Source organism: Convolutriloba macropyga, chromosome 2, assembly GCF_964194025.1.
Source record: "Convolutriloba macropyga chromosome 2, txConMacr16.3, whole genome shotgun sequence".
Lineage (NCBI taxonomy): Eukaryota > Metazoa > Xenacoelomorpha > Acoela > Convolutidae > Convolutriloba > Convolutriloba macropyga.
In genome coordinates this window covers 69617063-69635387 of record NC_134469.1, presented here as the reverse complement: position 1 = coordinate 69635387, position 18325 = coordinate 69617063, and the positions used below count along the sequence as shown (strand labels likewise).

At 35.0% G+C, this 18325-nt stretch overlaps 2 protein-coding genes across 3 annotated transcripts in view; one reads left to right on the top strand and one right to left on the bottom strand.

Moving 5' to 3' along the window:
- LOC142334654 (heterogeneous nuclear ribonucleoprotein K-like) overlaps positions 1-18325 on the bottom strand; it is a 335604-nt gene that overhangs the window by 174594 nt on the left and 142685 nt on the right. The window lies entirely within an intron of this gene.
- On the top strand, positions 7345-13983 carry LOC142335424 (uncharacterized). 2 transcript variants are annotated; one of them, XM_075383903.1, is made up of 3 exons: positions 7345-7733; positions 10899-11422; positions 13336-13983. In XM_075383903.1, the coding sequence occupies exons 1-3, from the start codon at positions 7414-7416 to the stop codon at positions 13575-13577; spliced, it is 1086 nt and encodes a 361-aa protein (XP_075240018.1). In that variant the 5' UTR covers positions 7345-7413; the 3' UTR covers positions 13578-13983. The 2 variants fall into 2 exon arrangements, with proteins under 2 accessions (XP_075240018.1, XP_075240019.1); XM_075383904.1 differs by lacking the exon at positions 7345-7733 and adding an exon at positions 10516-10558 and having other exon boundaries at positions 10886-11422.

Genomic DNA, 18325 nt, shown 5'->3' with positions numbered 1-18325 from the left:
AAAAAAGTTTTTTCACCGCTAATCACCGCTAATCTTACATTATTTTTTGACCAAACCTCGACCCGGGTTACTACAATGTGCCTGGGACTACCTTGAGAGACACTGTGTCAAAAACACATTTAATTGGTTTCTTTTGTCTGTGTAAAACTCTATAGCATCAACTTGTCTGTGCCAAGTTGATGCTATAGACTCTGGGGTAAAAACCCCAGTATAACTGCACCACGAATGTGTTGTTAATAATAACGGGGTTATAGATTATCTGGCCACAAAGCGCGGGTGGGGGAGGTCAAAATGAGAAAGACCCCTCAGATTAACATAACTGTTTAAAATCACGCTGAGACAGTCAAGGAATTAAAAGAACTCGAAGCGTCAAATTTATGAAAAAAAATGTCAGAAAAAATTGCATTGACGCCCGGGTCCAGATGTAAGCGCCGTTTCAGCGCACTTTTTTGTAAGAAGTGCGCTGAATGCGCTGAAATTATGTAAAAAAGCGCTGATTGCGCTGAAATGCGCTGGAACTTTGAAAAGGCTCTGAAAATTCAAAACTTCAGCGCATATTACGCACACTTCTTACATAAATTCAGCGGATTTTGGGTACAATTCTTGCAAAAGTTGCAGCACTTTTTTCAACGCTTATCTGACAAAGTTTCAGCGCAAATTCAGCGCTTTTGAGAAAACGCAAAAACAATATTTTCAGCGCATTTCTTACAAAGTTTTAGAGAAAATTCAGCACATCCGTAAAAAAAAGTTCAGCGCTTTTGAGAAAACGTAAAAACAATAAAATTTCAGCGCATATCTTACCATTTTTCAGCGCAAATTCAGCGCCTCTGTAGAAAAATTTTGCGCTTTTTAGAAATTGTATCCAGATTGAGTAGCGCGTTATTGATCAGACCCATCTAGACTACAATCAACCATGATCAAACCCATTCAGACAAAACTCAGCCACGAGCAGACTCCAGCTCGTTTTTCATACGTGCTTGTTGTTAGCTCTTTCATTTCATGAAAATACTCTGTAACAGTAGAACTACTTGTGTTTTCTGAGTACTGTGTCTTCTTGTGTCTTACTTGTGTTTTCTGGGTATTGTAAAAGTCTATTAGTTGCATATCCTCGAATGAGTTAGAAAGCTCTCAAATGCGCCAACTATGTTACAATTGTGACCAAAAATCTAAAAAATATTTTTTTTGTATAAAAAAAACTGGCACTAAAACTTTGATATTGATATTTTACCCCAATCTCTAGGACTCGTTTTAAAGGATGGAATCAGCAACCCACCGCGAGTATTGGTTTGAAATACTTGGGTTGGAAACACGCGGCTCCAGGCCGACTATACCCACAGTTAGTTATTGGCCGGACCGAACAGGCTTTGGCTGCCCTTGGCCAGACCAAAGAAATATTTGCCACCATTCGTCAGAGTAAACATACTTTGTCCAGAACGTTGGCCAGACCGAACAAACACTAGGCCAAACCGTTTTCAGGAAATCAGGCAGACCGTTGTCTAGATCCTTGGCCAGAATTAACATATTTTAAAGTTATTTTTAAGTGAGGAGGCTTGGTAATGTGCGCTTGCAAACAATATTCCGATCCTGTTCATTCACGTTTTCATTTAATTCTTTACCAAATGAGGAAAAGAAAGAAAACGTTCAAAAAATCACATCTTTCAACAAAGATTTAAATGAAAAAATAATGCTGGAATAGAGAGACGATAAGACATGCCATCAATGAGAGTACTGGAAAAAACACAGACACACAAACATTAATTAAGACAAAAACTCGATTACTATATCTGGGTTTATTTGTCTACCAAATGAGGATGGGTTAGAAACTTTAATTTTTTAAAATTCAAATACAGTGGACAAAAAAATGCCACTTTGGAAGGACGACGAGATTCGCTATTATTAAGAAATTACGACATGACGAACAACCAAATCAAATAACAACTACAAACCTTAATAACATCCAAAACGGTCTATCTGTAGAGAAATTTGATAGCAAAGTCTAAATAGCGGCAGAAATAATCTAAATACAACAAATTTACTAAATCATTGTTTTTCACTGATGGAGTTGGTCCCTAATGATATTCGGAAACAATTAGACAAAAACAACAAAAAAGTTCAACAAAAAATTACGCCCATATGTTTTGAAAGCAATTGGTTCCAAAATAATGAAATTACTTTGATATGATCAACTGAAATCCTTAAAAACGTTTGTAATTCAACCATGTTTGAATCAATAAGATAAGGAACTGTCTTTATTAGGATTGTTTTTCATCTGACAACAAAAAAAAAGCACTGAAATAAAACAAAACTCCAAACAGTTTTCGGCAAAAACGGTGTCGAAGCCGTTAAAACCATAAAATATTCCCTTAGAACAAATTGATTGGTTGCACGTTTTCAAGCGCCAATAAGGTTATTTCTGACTACTCATAACTTCCTAACAAGTAGACGGGAAGGAGGTAAAGTTAGAAACAACGTTCTGTTTTTAAAGAAAACATTTCAGTTAAAGGCCAGTTAAATTATTAGTTATACCTTGAAGCAAAATCTACATTTATTTATTCGCGTAAACGAAACCATTCAGACCTTAGATCTGTTCAGTTGCTACCCCCGTACGATGTGCGCCCATGTGTTACAGCGCACATGCAATTACACAGTAAACCATCATGTAAAAATATGGCACGTGCGTCTGCAGGGTGCAAATAATATGCGACCAATAAGATGGGGTGGGTGGCACAAACGGAAAGGATCCGAGACCTATTCTGATTCCTACGTTTACAAAAAGAACGTCAAGTACCGACAAAAACAAAAAAAATGGAGAACTGTTTGGAAAGTCATTAAAACCATATTGAAATCTTTAGGACGCCGAAATGTGATATTTGATCTGTGAATAATGAGACTAGCTTTTCCTTTTCCTGAAAAATTATCTTATAAGTTGTGAAAACCATCAGCTAACAACAAAAATCAGTAGAAAGGCTCATGTTTTTCTTCCTAATAAAAGTCCATTCCCTTGTGAGTGCTTTGTTTCGAAGTTCTCATACGATCACGAGAAGAAAAGAAATTTAAGACACAATTAAAATAAATTCCATTAAATTCTTCTAGAAAACGGCGTCGAAGCCGCTGAAACTATAAAAGTTCCTATAAAAATTTACAAGTTCAAAGGCGCTGATTTCTTGAACAACAATAAAGTGACAAAAGGCCTATCAATAATTTGATAATGTGACGAAACGAGAAAAAAGAACCTGAAAAATGGGCATATCTACCAAAAATCATAATTTGTTGTTAAACTAGTACTTTTGAAGCCAAAAAAAATTACTTAACGCCAAACGCCACCAGCGAGATTGAAATTTAATAGAGATGAAAATGCATTCCGTTTTTGCTGAAATTAAGCTGCAAGTTGTCCGAAGTGTAAATCAAAGATAGCGGCAAAGCTCTATAACTTCTTGTTTATTTTGAAAGAAATGAGTTTAAAAGTCAAACGACAACAAGTTGTCGAATTAACAGTTTAATTACTTTAACTGGCACAGTTTAATCGATATAGATATTTTAACAAAAACTTCATACATTAGAAAAAATTGATTCTGCTTGTATAATTATCGAGTTATATTTGCTAAAAACCGGCAAAATTTCCAACCCAGACACTTTTGAAAGAGAAGGGAGAGGTAATTTAACCCTCTGATGAGTTGGGGCACATTATTTCAGCAATTTTTAGGTGTTAGCTTTCGACAAATTTAAGCAAAGTTGACTAAAGAAGCTTATTTATTGCAATTTTCGATGAAAAAATGTTGATTCTTTCAAATAAAAAGCAAAAATTTGAGCGAAGAATTATGCAAAAAGTTTCGTCGACTCTCTTTTATCTCTAGAATACAACCAACAACACTTTTTTTAAATAATTTTAACATAAATTGGCAAAACTGACAAAAATAAAGACAAAAATTCCAGAAAATGTAAAAAGTCAACGGAAATCCGTCTATTATTCACAAAACTTTAACTCTCGTTTATTCCCTGAAAAAAATCTTTTTTATTCCAGACTCTGCGCTGGACGGGTTTTCTAAACATACCTCACACAGCTCTCTACGATGAATATATCGATTGGCCAAAATTGATTGAACAAAAAAACCATTTGAGTATAAAGTTCCTCCCCCAACTAAAATGGGTCGGACTAAATAGCAATGGCTCCAGATTACATGAAAATTAAATCTAAGAATTACGATTAAAAATATTCACAGCTTAAAAGTTGTCAGATTTTTTTTAAAGGTATCCAAAAATCTGTTATCAGTTAATGAGTTTTAACACGCATGACTGCCCAATTGCCATTTACATTCAGTTGCAATTATAGTAATTTGAAATCAGCCAACAATAAAAATTTGTTTTCTGTTTCAAATTTCTAATTGGACTCTATCCGAACTAATATTTTAGCTGCAACTTCCGGTCTCTCTTCTCAAGTGTGTTCAATGTAAGTTTCAATTTTTGGTGTACAAAGCTTCTATTGTCAAAAACTTCGCAATCTTTTTGCTTCTATAAATTCATTTGATTCAAATCGAGTTTTGCACATGAAATTATCTGACAATTGCGTGCCTTTTTGCATCTTCCTTACAATATTCCGATAATCGAGCAGCACCATATGGCCAGTGATTCCTACGAAGAGATTGGTTTCCATCCTTGTTTTATGTACTACGCTGGACTTCAAATCATTGCTAAAGGATGGTTTGGTATTAAAAAGGCGTCAATTAGGACTCCATTTGGTAAAAGATGTTAAAATTCGGCTGGGGGTAAAAGGGCGCGAGATTGCGACTTCAGTGGGAGTACATTTTTGGAACTCCTCCGATTTCGGTCTCACATTTAAATCGTTTCACCTCCTCGCTAAATAAAGTTAAGGTAAAGTTTACCTTAACTTTACCCTAACTTGTTTACCGTAACTTTCCCTAATTTTAAGGTAAATTCTGGCTTAGTTAAGGCATAGTTAAGAGAATTTTTAAGGTAATGTTAGGGTAATTATTTAAGGTAATTTTAAGGAAAGTTAGAGTAAAATTTAAGGTTTTTTAAGGTAGTGAGGCCTTAACTTTTCAGGTAAATTTGGGGTTAGTTAAGTTGAGTTAAGGAAAGGCAAATATACTTTTACAGTTAAGGTGAGTTAGGATGTTTTTTAAGGTAAAATTAACTTAACTTTATTTAGTGTGCTACCACCATAACTCTTGCAACATTCCCTTCTTGGCAGCCGTTTGCAGTGTAAAAATATTTTAAAATTTTGTATCGCGATTTCTTAAGAGCTTCCCTCATTGGAGCATTAGTTTGAATTTTTTAGGTGACAAGTTTGACCCAAATATCACAAAATTTATCAAAATTTTGAAATGATATTTCAAATAAACTGAGCATAACTGAAGGTAAATGAAAAGTGTTTGCAACGTGGTTGAAAATTTTTTGAGAATCTCATGCCTCAAAGACGATCAAACAACTTTCCAACGACTTTTTTCAGGATCTAATCTGTTCCTCATTCATCAGCGCTTTTCTTCCCACCCCCACTTAGAAATGAGAAATGATGTGTTGCTATATACTCGATGTTGTGCTGTTGTGTGCTGTGGTGTGATGTTGTATGGTGTGCTTGTGTAATTTTATGGGGGGCCGCTTAGCTAGGGGGGGGGGGGGGGGGCAGAAGAAACTTTTTTTGAATAGAAGGATGTTTTCATTTGATATCCAGTTAATTTTGGATTGCAAAATAAAATTAAATAGAAACTTAGAATACATCAAAATTCAGTTGCTCTCATGAATTTCCATTGACAAATTTTAAAATACATAAGTCCATTGTTGGCCCTTTAAAATGCTGACAAATGAACAAACATTTCTTGATTATGTCAAATTGTTATCGCTTCTCTCAAATTTAGATCGATTATTTCTAATCGAAGAAAATTATAACAAAAAGATAACGAACTTTAATTTATAGGTAATGAAACTAAATTTAAACAAAAATATTTACGACAAACAATGCGATAAAAGCTAGTAGTTTTTGAATCTCTTCAGTTTGACACCCCTCAACAACAAATTATGCAGACCTTAGTTACAGAACACGCACTTTTCTGAGTAAATCATTATGTACAAATATTGCACTTGTGTTTGAGGTTAAGTTGGTTAGTACAAATGGAAACCAGGAGCCTTGGTACCGTGCGTTCTCAGATCTTGTTCCAATACCGCTCAACCATTTTTGACATGCCGGATTGAACGCGGGAGCCAATATCAATACTGTGCACGTCTAATTGCAAGTCGTATATCAGTGCTGTATTAGAGCTATGATCGTGTCACTTTTTACACTTGATACTCTAAATGCAAGTCTTACCAAGACGTGCATGAATTCAAGTATTAGCCAAGACTTTAAAGTCTAAAGGCAAGTCTTGGCCAAGATCGGAAAACCAAAATGCGAGTCTTGGCGAAGACGTGCAAGTCTAAAAATTTCAAAATAAGCCAAAAAAAACGATGGCCACTGATCACTTGGGGCACAAAATATCCGGCAAATGAACTGATGAAAATGGCTTAAAAGTGGCTGAAAACCGATTAATATATCCTACTCTAACCCTGGGGTGCTAGTTGATAGATTTAAATTGCTTCGGTGTGTTTTCAAAGCACCGGGGAAAGTGGCTAAAAATTAACGCCAAAATCGTGGCACGTTACAAATTTTTTTGGAATTCAAAATTTTCCCTCGAATTTATCGAAAAGTTTGTTTTGAATTAGGAATCAACATGCAAGTGTAAGGCAAAGACTTGTCAAACTTTCAGGTACGTTTTAGACGTGCACAGTACTGATATGCGAATGTAGAATTGCATTTAGACTGGGCCAGTATTGGTCATGACTTGCAGTTCAGTCCGGGATAATTGTCTTTCAAATGAGGAAGAGACGCAACCCTTTCAAAAAATTAGCTTTTGTTCGCATTTAATTGTTGGATGGACAAAAAATCGCTTTAAACTAAAATATAACTTTCTTTGAAAGCATTGATATTCGAAGTCATTAAAAAACATTAGCTAAAATATACAAAAATTCATTTACATCTTTATAGGAAGCCATTAGATACTTTCCTAACCAGGATGTGTGCTAAGACTACAAAAACAGATGCAAATTGAGGAAAAAAATCGTCAAAATTGACGCCGCTTCATTTGGTATTTGCGTGTCACGCTGCGTTCATTATGCAAGCGTCATTCTTTAATTTATACTGCATTTTTGAGGGTTATGTTTTTAAATGTAAAAAGTTTGTAATATTACGTCGTAAAATTGGTTAGAAGCTGTATTCACTAGCTAATCAACTCATACAGTTTTGTACAGGTAAATAAAGTGCGTTGTAATTTAAAGTTATGAACATGAATCACGAAACTTCAAATTAAATACACCAAAGTAGTCTAGCTGATTAGATAACTTGGTGCTTAGACTGAACCAAAAATGAGATTGACATCAGAAAAGTCAACTAAGAAACAACTTTTCTATTTATTTTTATCCGTCTCTTTCTTTGCCCTTGTAGCCTATTCCATTGTTATACTAGAATTTGCTGCAGGCCCAAATGGAAGCTATTTAATTTTTTCTCAGGACAGTGGCCTCGAACAGTTCATGAATAGCGAAAAGTTTAGAAGAGTTTGTACTCATGATTGGAGCTCAAGTAGCAACGTGTGGATTTTGGAGTCAATGTTAAGGACATCATTGCCTACATTGCTGCAATGCACTTTGGAGAGCTATGCAACTCACTACCCCGAGTCGTGTGTTAGGTAGGCGTGCTTATACTCACTGAGAGCTCCATTTTGCTTCTGATTCCAAGAAATTGTGGAAAAATATTGGTTTATAATGCTAAGAGTAGCTTTATGAAAAATTTATCCGAAATTAAAAAGGCTGGATGAAAATTGTTACAGAACGGCTAAAACATTAAATCTTCTCAAGCTGAAGTCCAAGGCTAAAAATTGATATGTCCAGGCCCTCACAGACGTAACATGATCATATGGAAACATTCCCAGACGAAAACGCTTCCGTCCATTTCCTTCGTACGTTCATATGACTTTTGTGCTGTCACCATATAGTTTATGGTGAGTTCAAATTTCTGTTTCGATCCTTCTGGGCTCAAGGTGATTACCTACAAATCTTTGCGCATTGAGCGTTAACTTTTAAAAACTTGTATTGCAGTAGACGTAAAAAAATTGTTCAATTAATAGCCAAATATTGGATGCAACTCTTTAGGATGTTGACATTCTGTCAGTTTAGTTTTAGATTTACTGAGTTTTGATAAGTTGAAAAGTTTACCTTGAGTGAGCACCGCGGTAAGTGCTCTAAATTTGCCACGAGCTCAAAAGATCTTATATTTTTCAAAATATTTTTCTGCGATTAAAACTATGTTTATGACCAGGCTTTCTGCGGGTTTGTGAGGTAGTTTTGTTGATTTATCTTTTGCAAGGACCACAAAAGCCGAGATTTTGTTCTCTGTTCTCTGGCGAATCATTAGAATCAGATTTCCCTTTGCTCCAGATAAATCTGGAGCAAAGGTTATTTTCAGCAAATCTCAACATTCTGATTGGTAATTTTACTAAAAATATGCAATTATGTGCAGCGGAACGTTACAAAAAAATTAACGTAACTTAAAATAATTTTACCTTAGTAAGGTTAGGATAATTTTTTTTACCCTAACTCAAGCAAAGGTAAACTTAAGGTAAGCGTTACCTTAACTTTACCTCAAGAACAGTTTACATTAACTCTGCTAAGGTAATTTTGCTTGAGCTGAGCTATATTTAGTGTGTGTATGTGTGTGATCAAAAAATTCAAAGTTGTGCGTCCTGTGCGTCAACGTTGTTCTCCCTTGTGCGTCCTGTTTGGTTTGATCATATTGAGGTCGATTCTGCGACTTCTCTCTGGGTTATGTTTGTCCATCAATTTGAATCTCTGAAAACCACCAAAAGGAAACATATTGCTAGTTAGCTTAAAATAGTTTGTAGTAAGTCTCATTGAAAGCAGAAGTCAAAGATTAGCTGAGTTACTCAACAAACAAAGATGCAATTACTAGCTCTATGACTCCTTTCAGGCAATATAAGCGTAGTAATGATAACCAACCAGTACTGGTTTTGAACCAGGATCTTTTACTTGCATGCATAGTGTGCTAACCGTTACATCTATTGGTTAGAAGTTCTCAATTTTTTCTTGTTCCTGAAGGCCAAGTTAACGTTGAACAAGTACTATCATACTTTTTTTTCCTCTTAAACACTATACTTTGTTTTTTCCCAACTGAACCTAATTATATTATGTTTTTTTTTCCTCTCAACCTTCTAACGCTTCCTTAAATTGCGGATCACTGATTCCCAGTTTCTAAAAGCTCAGAGACTAAGTTCCGGGCCAATAGCCTCTTAAGGTGGTCTATGTAGGAGGAAATACTGTTAAAATGTACCAAAATCGGACTTGAACCAGCGTCTCCTACTTGCAAGCACAGTGTGCTAATCGTTTGCTGAACTGGTCATAAGCGATGGGCCTCTGGACCGTTCTTAATTTCTCTCTCGCTCCTCAAGGCTTCATTTCTCTAATCAATAATACGTAGAACAAGTCGAGCTCTTTGGCAAGAGATGTCCAGCTGATCTTTTGCACAAAATATTTTAGTTTGTTTTTTTTTTTTAAAAAAAAACCTTCTGACAGACTTATTGACATCAGTTCAAACTATCTACCACAAAAAATATAAAAAAATGTGAATTATTTTGGTTCGTGATATGTTAATTACAATGCTTGAATACTGCTCTGTTTCTGTAGAATTAGCCCGTAAGTGATAATTAGTCCAATGATTTCTTTGATATGTTCAGTCGTTTAGAAAAAGGAAGGCTATAAGACTCTGAGATTAAATTTTTATATGTGCTTACCGAAGACGCTATTATTAATTTACTTTCTATGGCTGGAGAAAAACATTTTGTTGTTTCTTCTCAATCAGTGCTTTTAAGTGTTTTTGTGTTCCAGACAGCCACATCTTTAAAATGTTTTCGAATAGTTCAGAGTGGTTTAAGGGATGTCATTATTTTTGAAAATCAGCTCCAATAAAAAACCGAAAGGCTTAAAACTGCGAAAACTCAGCATCTTTCACCCTGTTTTTTTTTTGATGAAAGATTGATCGGTTGATTGATTCAGTTCAAACAGAAAATAACGTACTCAAAATTTATAATGATGTCTTCTCAAACAATTTAGCTACTCAATTAGTGGTTAACTATCATTGTAAAAAAGAAAAATTTCAATAATTCTTACCTTTAAAAGTGTTTTATTGATTTTTAAATAGATAACGTCTGACAAAATTGATTCATTGTTTCTTTCAAGATACGTCAAGTTATTTGCAGGCAAATCGGAAGAGTTTTTGTTTTTTTTTTACAGCCAGTGACTTTTCATGCTCATTATTTAAAACCCTTATTGATTTCACTCCTCAATGAATAACTTGTTGTCTCTCGGAAAATTGTATACTCGATTGCGACCTGTAGCTACAAGTGGTCATCGAGTACACTATTTTCTGCGGGATATTAGCTAATATCAGGACAACAATTTAAACTTTGCAGCCCACTCTTACATAGCAATTTTGGCCATGGTGTGTAATTCTTCAAAATTTCTCCTATTGCAGCCCATTGCAGCCCAGTCTTAAATCGCAATTTTGGTCAGGAGTAATTCCTCAAAAGTCCTCCCAGTGCAGCCCCACTCTTACAACATTTCCCCCTGAGACCAAATTACCCCCTCAATCTTACATAAATTCACCCCCTCCCCCTCACCCCCATAGACAAATTACCGCCCCCCCCCCCCCCACTCTTACAACAAAATGGGAGGTTATTAAACGCGAGAGTTTTGGTTTTTGTTAGTCCCACTATAAATTATATATTCCAGTACTGCTATAGCATGGGTGGCAATTTAGTCTGTGAAGAGGTTGGTTTTAGGGTTCTTTATTTACACCCACAGTCAAACATGCCATTACTCAAGTCAGACCTCTCCAAATTTCTGAAGAGACATTTTCTCAACATAGATGTTGTTCACATGACCACAGAGGAGCTGTTAAAGGACACACCAGCTGAACAACTATTACCAAATATATCCAGAGCAAGATATCACGCAGTGCACAGAAGCGACATTGCACGAATCGCTCTCATATACAAATACGGTGGGGTCTACTCAGATGCAGACATCATTCTAAGACGGAAGCCCAATTTTGGTCCCAAATTTTTCACCCGAAGTGGCGCTTCCTCTTTACTTATCAACGCAGCCTTCGCTTACCCGAAGGGTGACTCAATTTTGTGGAATGCACTTTACGAGCTGAAGAAGACTTATGACCCGAAAGGGTACACTGTGATGTATACACATAATAAGGTTACTGAGAGGTTCTGCAAGTCTTCGTGTGACAACACAGCACGGCAGTTTGATAATAACACAGTCAACTTTAAGTGTTGTGACATGACCATAGTGGGTGAGTTCATTTTGTTCAGGGATGCATCTTTTTGGCAAATATTTAGTCTTCCTTTCCAAAGAAAGAAATTATGCAAATTGTAGTTTTAAAATTAAAACGTGTATATATGTAAGTATTAAAAGTGGATTTTGACAAAAAAGTTGTTCATCCGAAAATTTAACTTATTAATAGTAAAAATACCAAAAATTTATTGTGATGTAACTTGAATTTTAGAGTATATTTAATTCTCGACTAGAAGATGGGCAGATCTTAGGAACAAAACACCATAAACTTGGCTTAACAGTAACCCTCATGGGTTGCAGCCTTAAGCAATTAACGTAAATTGAAAAACTTTTCGTGTTAATACGTCAACCCTAGCTCAAAAAATTGTACTAATAGGAAACATGTTATGGTGTAGTGGAGGAAAACATCGAGTAGTTGAGTCCTTAAATCCCTCTTTCGGGACATAACAGAGCTTGTTTTATCTGGTCTAAACTAGTCCTGTAACCACCTTTCATCCTTTCAGCTCTGTGATTACGGTTGCAACACTACTGTGTGATGTGATTTCTGTGACTATTCCTACATCTGTTTTGTTTTGAACTTCTACAGTATTTCTTACGAAAAGACTTTCATTTCAGATACGAATCGTACGAAGTGAACACAAAAGTTTTCTCTTCTATTGCCAATTTACTTTCGATGAATAAGGTGAACCAATAATCCCAATCCCCCTCACATCTCAGCCTTTTCAACCCCGTATTCGTTGCCTGTTAGCATGGAGGTTCATTTTGAACTCTACTAAATAGTCAAACTCTATCATCTGGGTCTCGATTTCACATTCGCTGCCCTTGTTTACCTTCGAGTTATCTTTCGTTTACTGGAGACATTTCCAACGGGCAGAAATTAGTGAAACACCGCCAAAATTTGCTCCCTTCTTTCAAGGGAGCTATTCAATGCTCTGTCTTGACTTCTTCATCTCAGGCTCTTGCCAGCAATGATTATTGGACTGGCAAGGAATTCAGAACATAACTTGTTTTGAGACCGAAATGGCTTGTTCAGGGCAAATTTTTCCAAATATGCGCTGCGTCAACTGCCATCAACTGAGCTGTTAGTAGTGGCACCACGCGGAGGTCGTGGGTTACATCCATATTCCGGATATCTAATCTTCCTCATTATAGCTTATCCATGTCCCCAATTTCGACTGAATGCGAATAACCATTGTCAATGAGGCCAAAAATATACGAAAATCAACAAGTTTTACATGGTAATTTGGAAAACCGTCGCTGGGATACATGTTGTTTTTATTGTTTTTCTTTTTTATGGATCAGAATTTATTGATCTTTTTTGTAAAATATTAGTTTTGCTCATCATTTTATGATTCCAACCAAATTTTTGTTCAATCACAATTTGGTCAAAACCAAGTTTTCAACAGTCAATTGGCTATAACAGCTTGAAACAAAACTCTGTCTAAGTATTAAACAGGTTCCCCTTGTGCAGAACATTGAAAATGATCTGCCGTATAGAACTAAAGCAGAAGGATTTTAGGTGTTTCACATTTTTAGGGCAAATTTGAGGGCTAATGTACTTTCTTCTTATATGACTTTGAAAAGTACAACATCAGCACTCTTTATGGCTCACGTTATTAAAATTCATAGAGATTTTTTCAATCTTCCACTGCACTTCCCCCGCCCCCGCTCTATAGCAACTTATAGGTTTTACTTTTTGAACTGGTTACTACTCTATTTGGTTTCTTTTTTAAAGTAATATAGGGTATATTTCATCTCATTGTTAGGCTATACAAGTTTTTATTAGTGCAGAAGCTTGCATAGTTTATTCATGCCGGCATGAAAACGAAAACGATGGTTTTATTTATCGAGGGGGTGGTGGAGGAGTTAAGAGGCAAGTTTCTACTAGCGAGTAACTTCACAATGTTTCAGCGAGTGTCGTTGGCCAGTGTGGAAGGTCAACAAGTGAGGAGGAGATAGAGAGAAAAGGCTGCACTTTCTACCACTACTCTCGCTCTTATAACTGCATCAATGCAAAGCGAAGTGAGAGGGTTGAGAAGAACATTGATCTCCGCTTCTCAACATCAACTTTGGCCAAAATTGGACGGCAAAGCTGCCCAGTGGTGGTCAAAAACTCTAATTTCTTCAATATTACATGCGAAGATGTGACCTGACCTGAAAAAAAACCAATCAATGTTCATGTGTTATCATAAGTTTTCTCTTGTGAGGCTCGTTAATTTTGTAATTTGTATGAAATGATAATTTGTACATCTTTGTATTCAACTGTTTGCCTTTTTAAGGAAAAATGAAAACTATCTAGACGGTCCGAGTTCAATTGCTCTTTTTCTAGTTTGTAGCTTGCTTCTATCACAAGTGGATCGGGCGACCCTCGTCTAGTTATTCCAACCTCATAAATAACATGATTCTAGTCTTGTAAGTTTACGTTTAATCTGTGTTATTATGTTATTGTTTGCCTGTACAGCCTATGTCTGTGATTTGGATGTCTTGATTAAACTAAAACGGTCAATCTCTTTTAGGTCGCAATTCGCTCAAACAGCTCAATTGATAATGTTCATTTTATTTTTTGTTCCTATTTGTTAGAGTTTAAGATCATAACGAGACTAGCTTATAATCAATATCCCCAGCTGTGGAACTTTTGCAAAAAAACATGCAAGATCAAGAGTAACAAACGTTAAGTAACAAATTCACCTCAATTTCACCTCAATTGATGCTAATGCATTGAAACTGTTAAAATGATCAATTATAAACGCCAAAAAAACGAACAGTTAAGGAACACCAACGCTAAAAACAGCATGATTATGTATGACCGACGCTGATAATGAGAGTTAACTTTGAGATGGGTAATGACTTTTGCAGCGAGAAAACGGAAGTGTAATAAACACGATTAAAATATGAAATCGGATTACATCCCATAACGCATAAAGCATGAGTTTGTTTTTTTTTCAACTTCAGCTAATTTGTATAACACAAGAAGTACGTTTAAAAAGACAACGCAAAAGACGGTGCAATTCTTTTCGCATTCGATATTTTGCTATTTATTTTGAACTCAAATGAATTTCGGCTTTCAGCATGAAGGCTGCTGTACTCTGGAGTAAGAGTGCTATAAGTTTTTTAAAACAAGACTGAAAAAAGTCAGTGTGTTCATGTCCAGACTTTGTTACGTTCATGTTCAGACTTAAGTGCAATTTTCTATTTTTCCAAAGTATGTAATTTTGAACGCTCGATGCCCCCGTCGTGCGTTCATCTTGGGTCTGAACATACTTGATTTCGTCTGGGACCTCAACTTGGCATGTGTCTGTCTGCATGATTAATTAGAGCGAGATAAAAGCTGTGGATATTAAGGCAAACTATTTTTAATGGAAGAGAACGCTTAAAGATAATTCATTCATACATGCCTATCTTGTTCACAAATCGTTTGGGGACTTAATAAACAATTGAATTTTCGGATTGACCAAAATTTTCCTTTCACAAATATTTGCATAATTTGACAGTCAAATATGTGCAGCCTTCTTTTCTTGTGGTGTTTGCTCCGTTTTGTCCGTTTTTAATATTAAATTTACACGAAGGAAAATAAGCAGAGATACATCTTAAATATCTGTTTTGAACCAAACGCATTCGTAAACCACTCTGGTTATCTTTGAAAAGTACACAAAAAGTTACCTGTTAACGTTAGAAAATATAACTGAACAACCTTTTGTTAACGAGTACCAAATCCAATCAAGCCCAATCCTGAAAAAATTTGAGCATCAATGAGCGATTTTTTTAAATACATTATCACCGCAGACTTTAAAATTCGGAAGTTATATGTCCTATTTAGAACCCAACAAAAGCAAAAACTTTGAGAATTTTAGTGGGGGAGGAAATATATGCTCAACTGGTTTTTTTGTTCAGTCAATTTTGGCTGATTGATTGATATATTCATCTGAGAAGGTTGTGAGCGGTATCATAAGAAAGTTTGTCCAGCGTAGAAAGTAGAATTGAAAAATTTTTGAATTTCTTTTTTTTCCTCGGAGTTAATGAGTTTTATAATTTTGTAAACATGTAACTGATTTCAGTTTTTTTCATCACATTTTTCTCGATTCAAGTTTTTGCCGGTTTTCCCAAACATTAAGTTTTGAGGTGTTCGTGTTTTTTTACAGTCCAAAGTTTTTCGATTGCATCGGTATGCTCTTTTTCTTAAGATCTTTACAAACTTCTTTGTGGCTTTCGCACGTCAGTGAGTAATCAAATCAGTGGGCGTGATTTTATTCACGCTGGAGAAGCAAATAGGTAGAAAAAAATATGAAGGTTTGATGCGTGTTGTTTTATTTTCAAAAAGCTTTTAAAGTGGAGTCAGAAAAAGTTTTTGGAAGAAATATTTGGTTTTTGAAGCAAAATTTTGTTCACGCGCGGTAATTTGACTGCTGTTCTCAGTCTTTCTTCTATTCAGTGGTATTATTATTAGGCATAGGTGTTCCAATAGCGCCTATTTTTATTTGATTGAGTTCAGTATCATGCCACTAATGCTTTCTCTGAATTCAACACTATTTGATGTCATAAAATTTTAGTCAAGTTTTGATTTTTCGCTTTGAGCTATTTTTTGTTATTTCTGCGTTTATAATACCAAGTACCTTAACTGAAGGTGTCATTGGTTACTAATGGGGAAAGAAAGCACCAAACTAATTATTTTCAGATCATTGCTAGTTATGTTCATGACTTTGACACTATTTGTTCTCAAAAAACTTTAATGTTTTACGAGTTTTGCGAGGGTTTGTCATATTTTTTGTCATCGAATTATTTATTATTCGCACGGGCCTGTCTCACAGGTTGCTATCAGAGATCCGGATGACCCAGTCATTTTAGTTAATGCGTTCTATGACTTCGACAGCAATTGTTAAAAAATTATTATCCAATATGAGTTTTGCGAGTTTTGTTTTTGATCAAATTGTTGTCTAATCCCTTATACTTATTAAGGGCAAGTCTGTTTTATGATAATAAATACTCAATGTTTTTAGTTAAACATGTTTCGTACAATATCTATTGCTTTCTATTACTTAAACGAAGTTGCTTTTCGATAAGTTTTAGTGAACTATTATCTTTTTTTTTTCTAGTAGATGTTGATTGTTCCTTAAATTCAATAATGAGAGATTTCATGGGTTATTAACCTTGAACGAAACTTATTAGTGGTTGGAACTCATAGCAATCGATATAGTGACTTCGAGATCTTTTTCAATTAATGGAAGAATATTTTCAGTTTTGCATGTTCTGTTTTCTTCTCTTGTGGTCTTAGTGTTTAGTCTCAATTTAACCCTCTCCTACTGTGTAGTAATATAACTAAGAGTAGATGTTTTAGACTAAAGTGTTGTTTATTTTAGTAACTTTTAAGACACCAAAAGGTTGGATAGAAAATTTTCATCCTTTAAAGATTTTTTGTTCAGTTTTGTGCATAAAGGTTTACGGGTTCTGTTGACTGTCCTAAATTGATGCTGCTCGAAAATCATTGTTTGCAGGTCATTAATCAAATCATCTTTTTCGATTGTAACTCAGGTGCTCCGGTATGTGTTTTTTTCGGTTGACGCTCTTTTTTTCGTTTTACATTTGTTAACAAAGCAAAGCTGAAAATGTCAGTTTTTCTGAAAAACTTCGTCATCTCGCTGAAAACATTTGTGCTTGTAACGTCAATTCTAACTCTCTCTAGCAAAAATTTATTCACGGTATTCGTGTGATTAGATCTTTATCGTGCGCAAGTAAAAGAAATGTATCTGAGTGGGGTCAATAAAAAATTTAAACTATAGCTTTATCTATCTCTCTCTGTGTCGTACGGCACTGAAAGTTCTTCGCAGCTATTTTATCTGTCGGCTATGCTTCCATTTTCGTGGAAAACGTAGTAGTCTTGAAATGATTCATTTGATTTTCTCTTTTTCGTTAAAAGCGCGCAAATTATGCTTCTGTAGCCAAAATTAAATTAAATTTGTCGAAAAAAAAAGAAACTAAAACCTGCTGACATAAACCTCTACACAACTCACAGAAGTTTAGTTTTTCTTCCTATTTCTATAAAAGTGATATGGATTTTAAAATTCTTGTTTTTGTGAATTATAACTCAAAAATACCCAAAATTCATCATTTCTTTCTGATTTATTGACTTCTTTTTCTATCAAAATACATTTTTTGTAAGTAAGTTGATCATTTACGGTTGCATAAAAAGAGCAGCGACATCAACGCTAGTTTTAGTCTATTCATGGGTTTTTAATAAAAAATTTTATTTGAATTGTGTACAGCGCTGTATACCAAAAAAATGGTTGCCACTTTTTCCATTATTTAATTTACCGGTGATCAAAAAAATTTTTTTCAATGACCGACAGATCCTATTCACCGGAAATTGAGGCCCAATGAACAAATCTTATTTTTTCAGTTCAAAGTTCATGGTTTTAATGGCTTCAAAATTGTTTTCTTAAAATTGTTCTGTTTTCGTTATTTCATTACTATATGTCTTAATGTCACGAATGACACAATTCCATCGGAATGATATGTTTTGTTTTGTTTTGTTTTGTTTTTATATTTTAAGAAGTAATTTTTTGTCTTCAGTTTTCATATATTTTTTTGGTTTTTGAACCTTTGACCAGTTTCGGGGTTCAATTTTTATCTTGTCAAATAATAACATGAATGAAAGTTCACATATCAAAAGAATGGCCTCGAAAGGGGGCTCAATTGAACTTGTCTATAATGTTTTACTTTGCCTTTTTTAATCTATTATTACAGGCTACCTAGGCTTATTAAGGACACGTTCCATACCTGATTTTTTAAATAATCTCATCGGCCTTTTATAGCGGATAGCGGATGTTTTCATTTTGTTTATTGGTTTGAGTTTAAAGCAATTTTTTGTACAAAGCTTATTTACAAAAAATAAATGAATTTTTGAAAG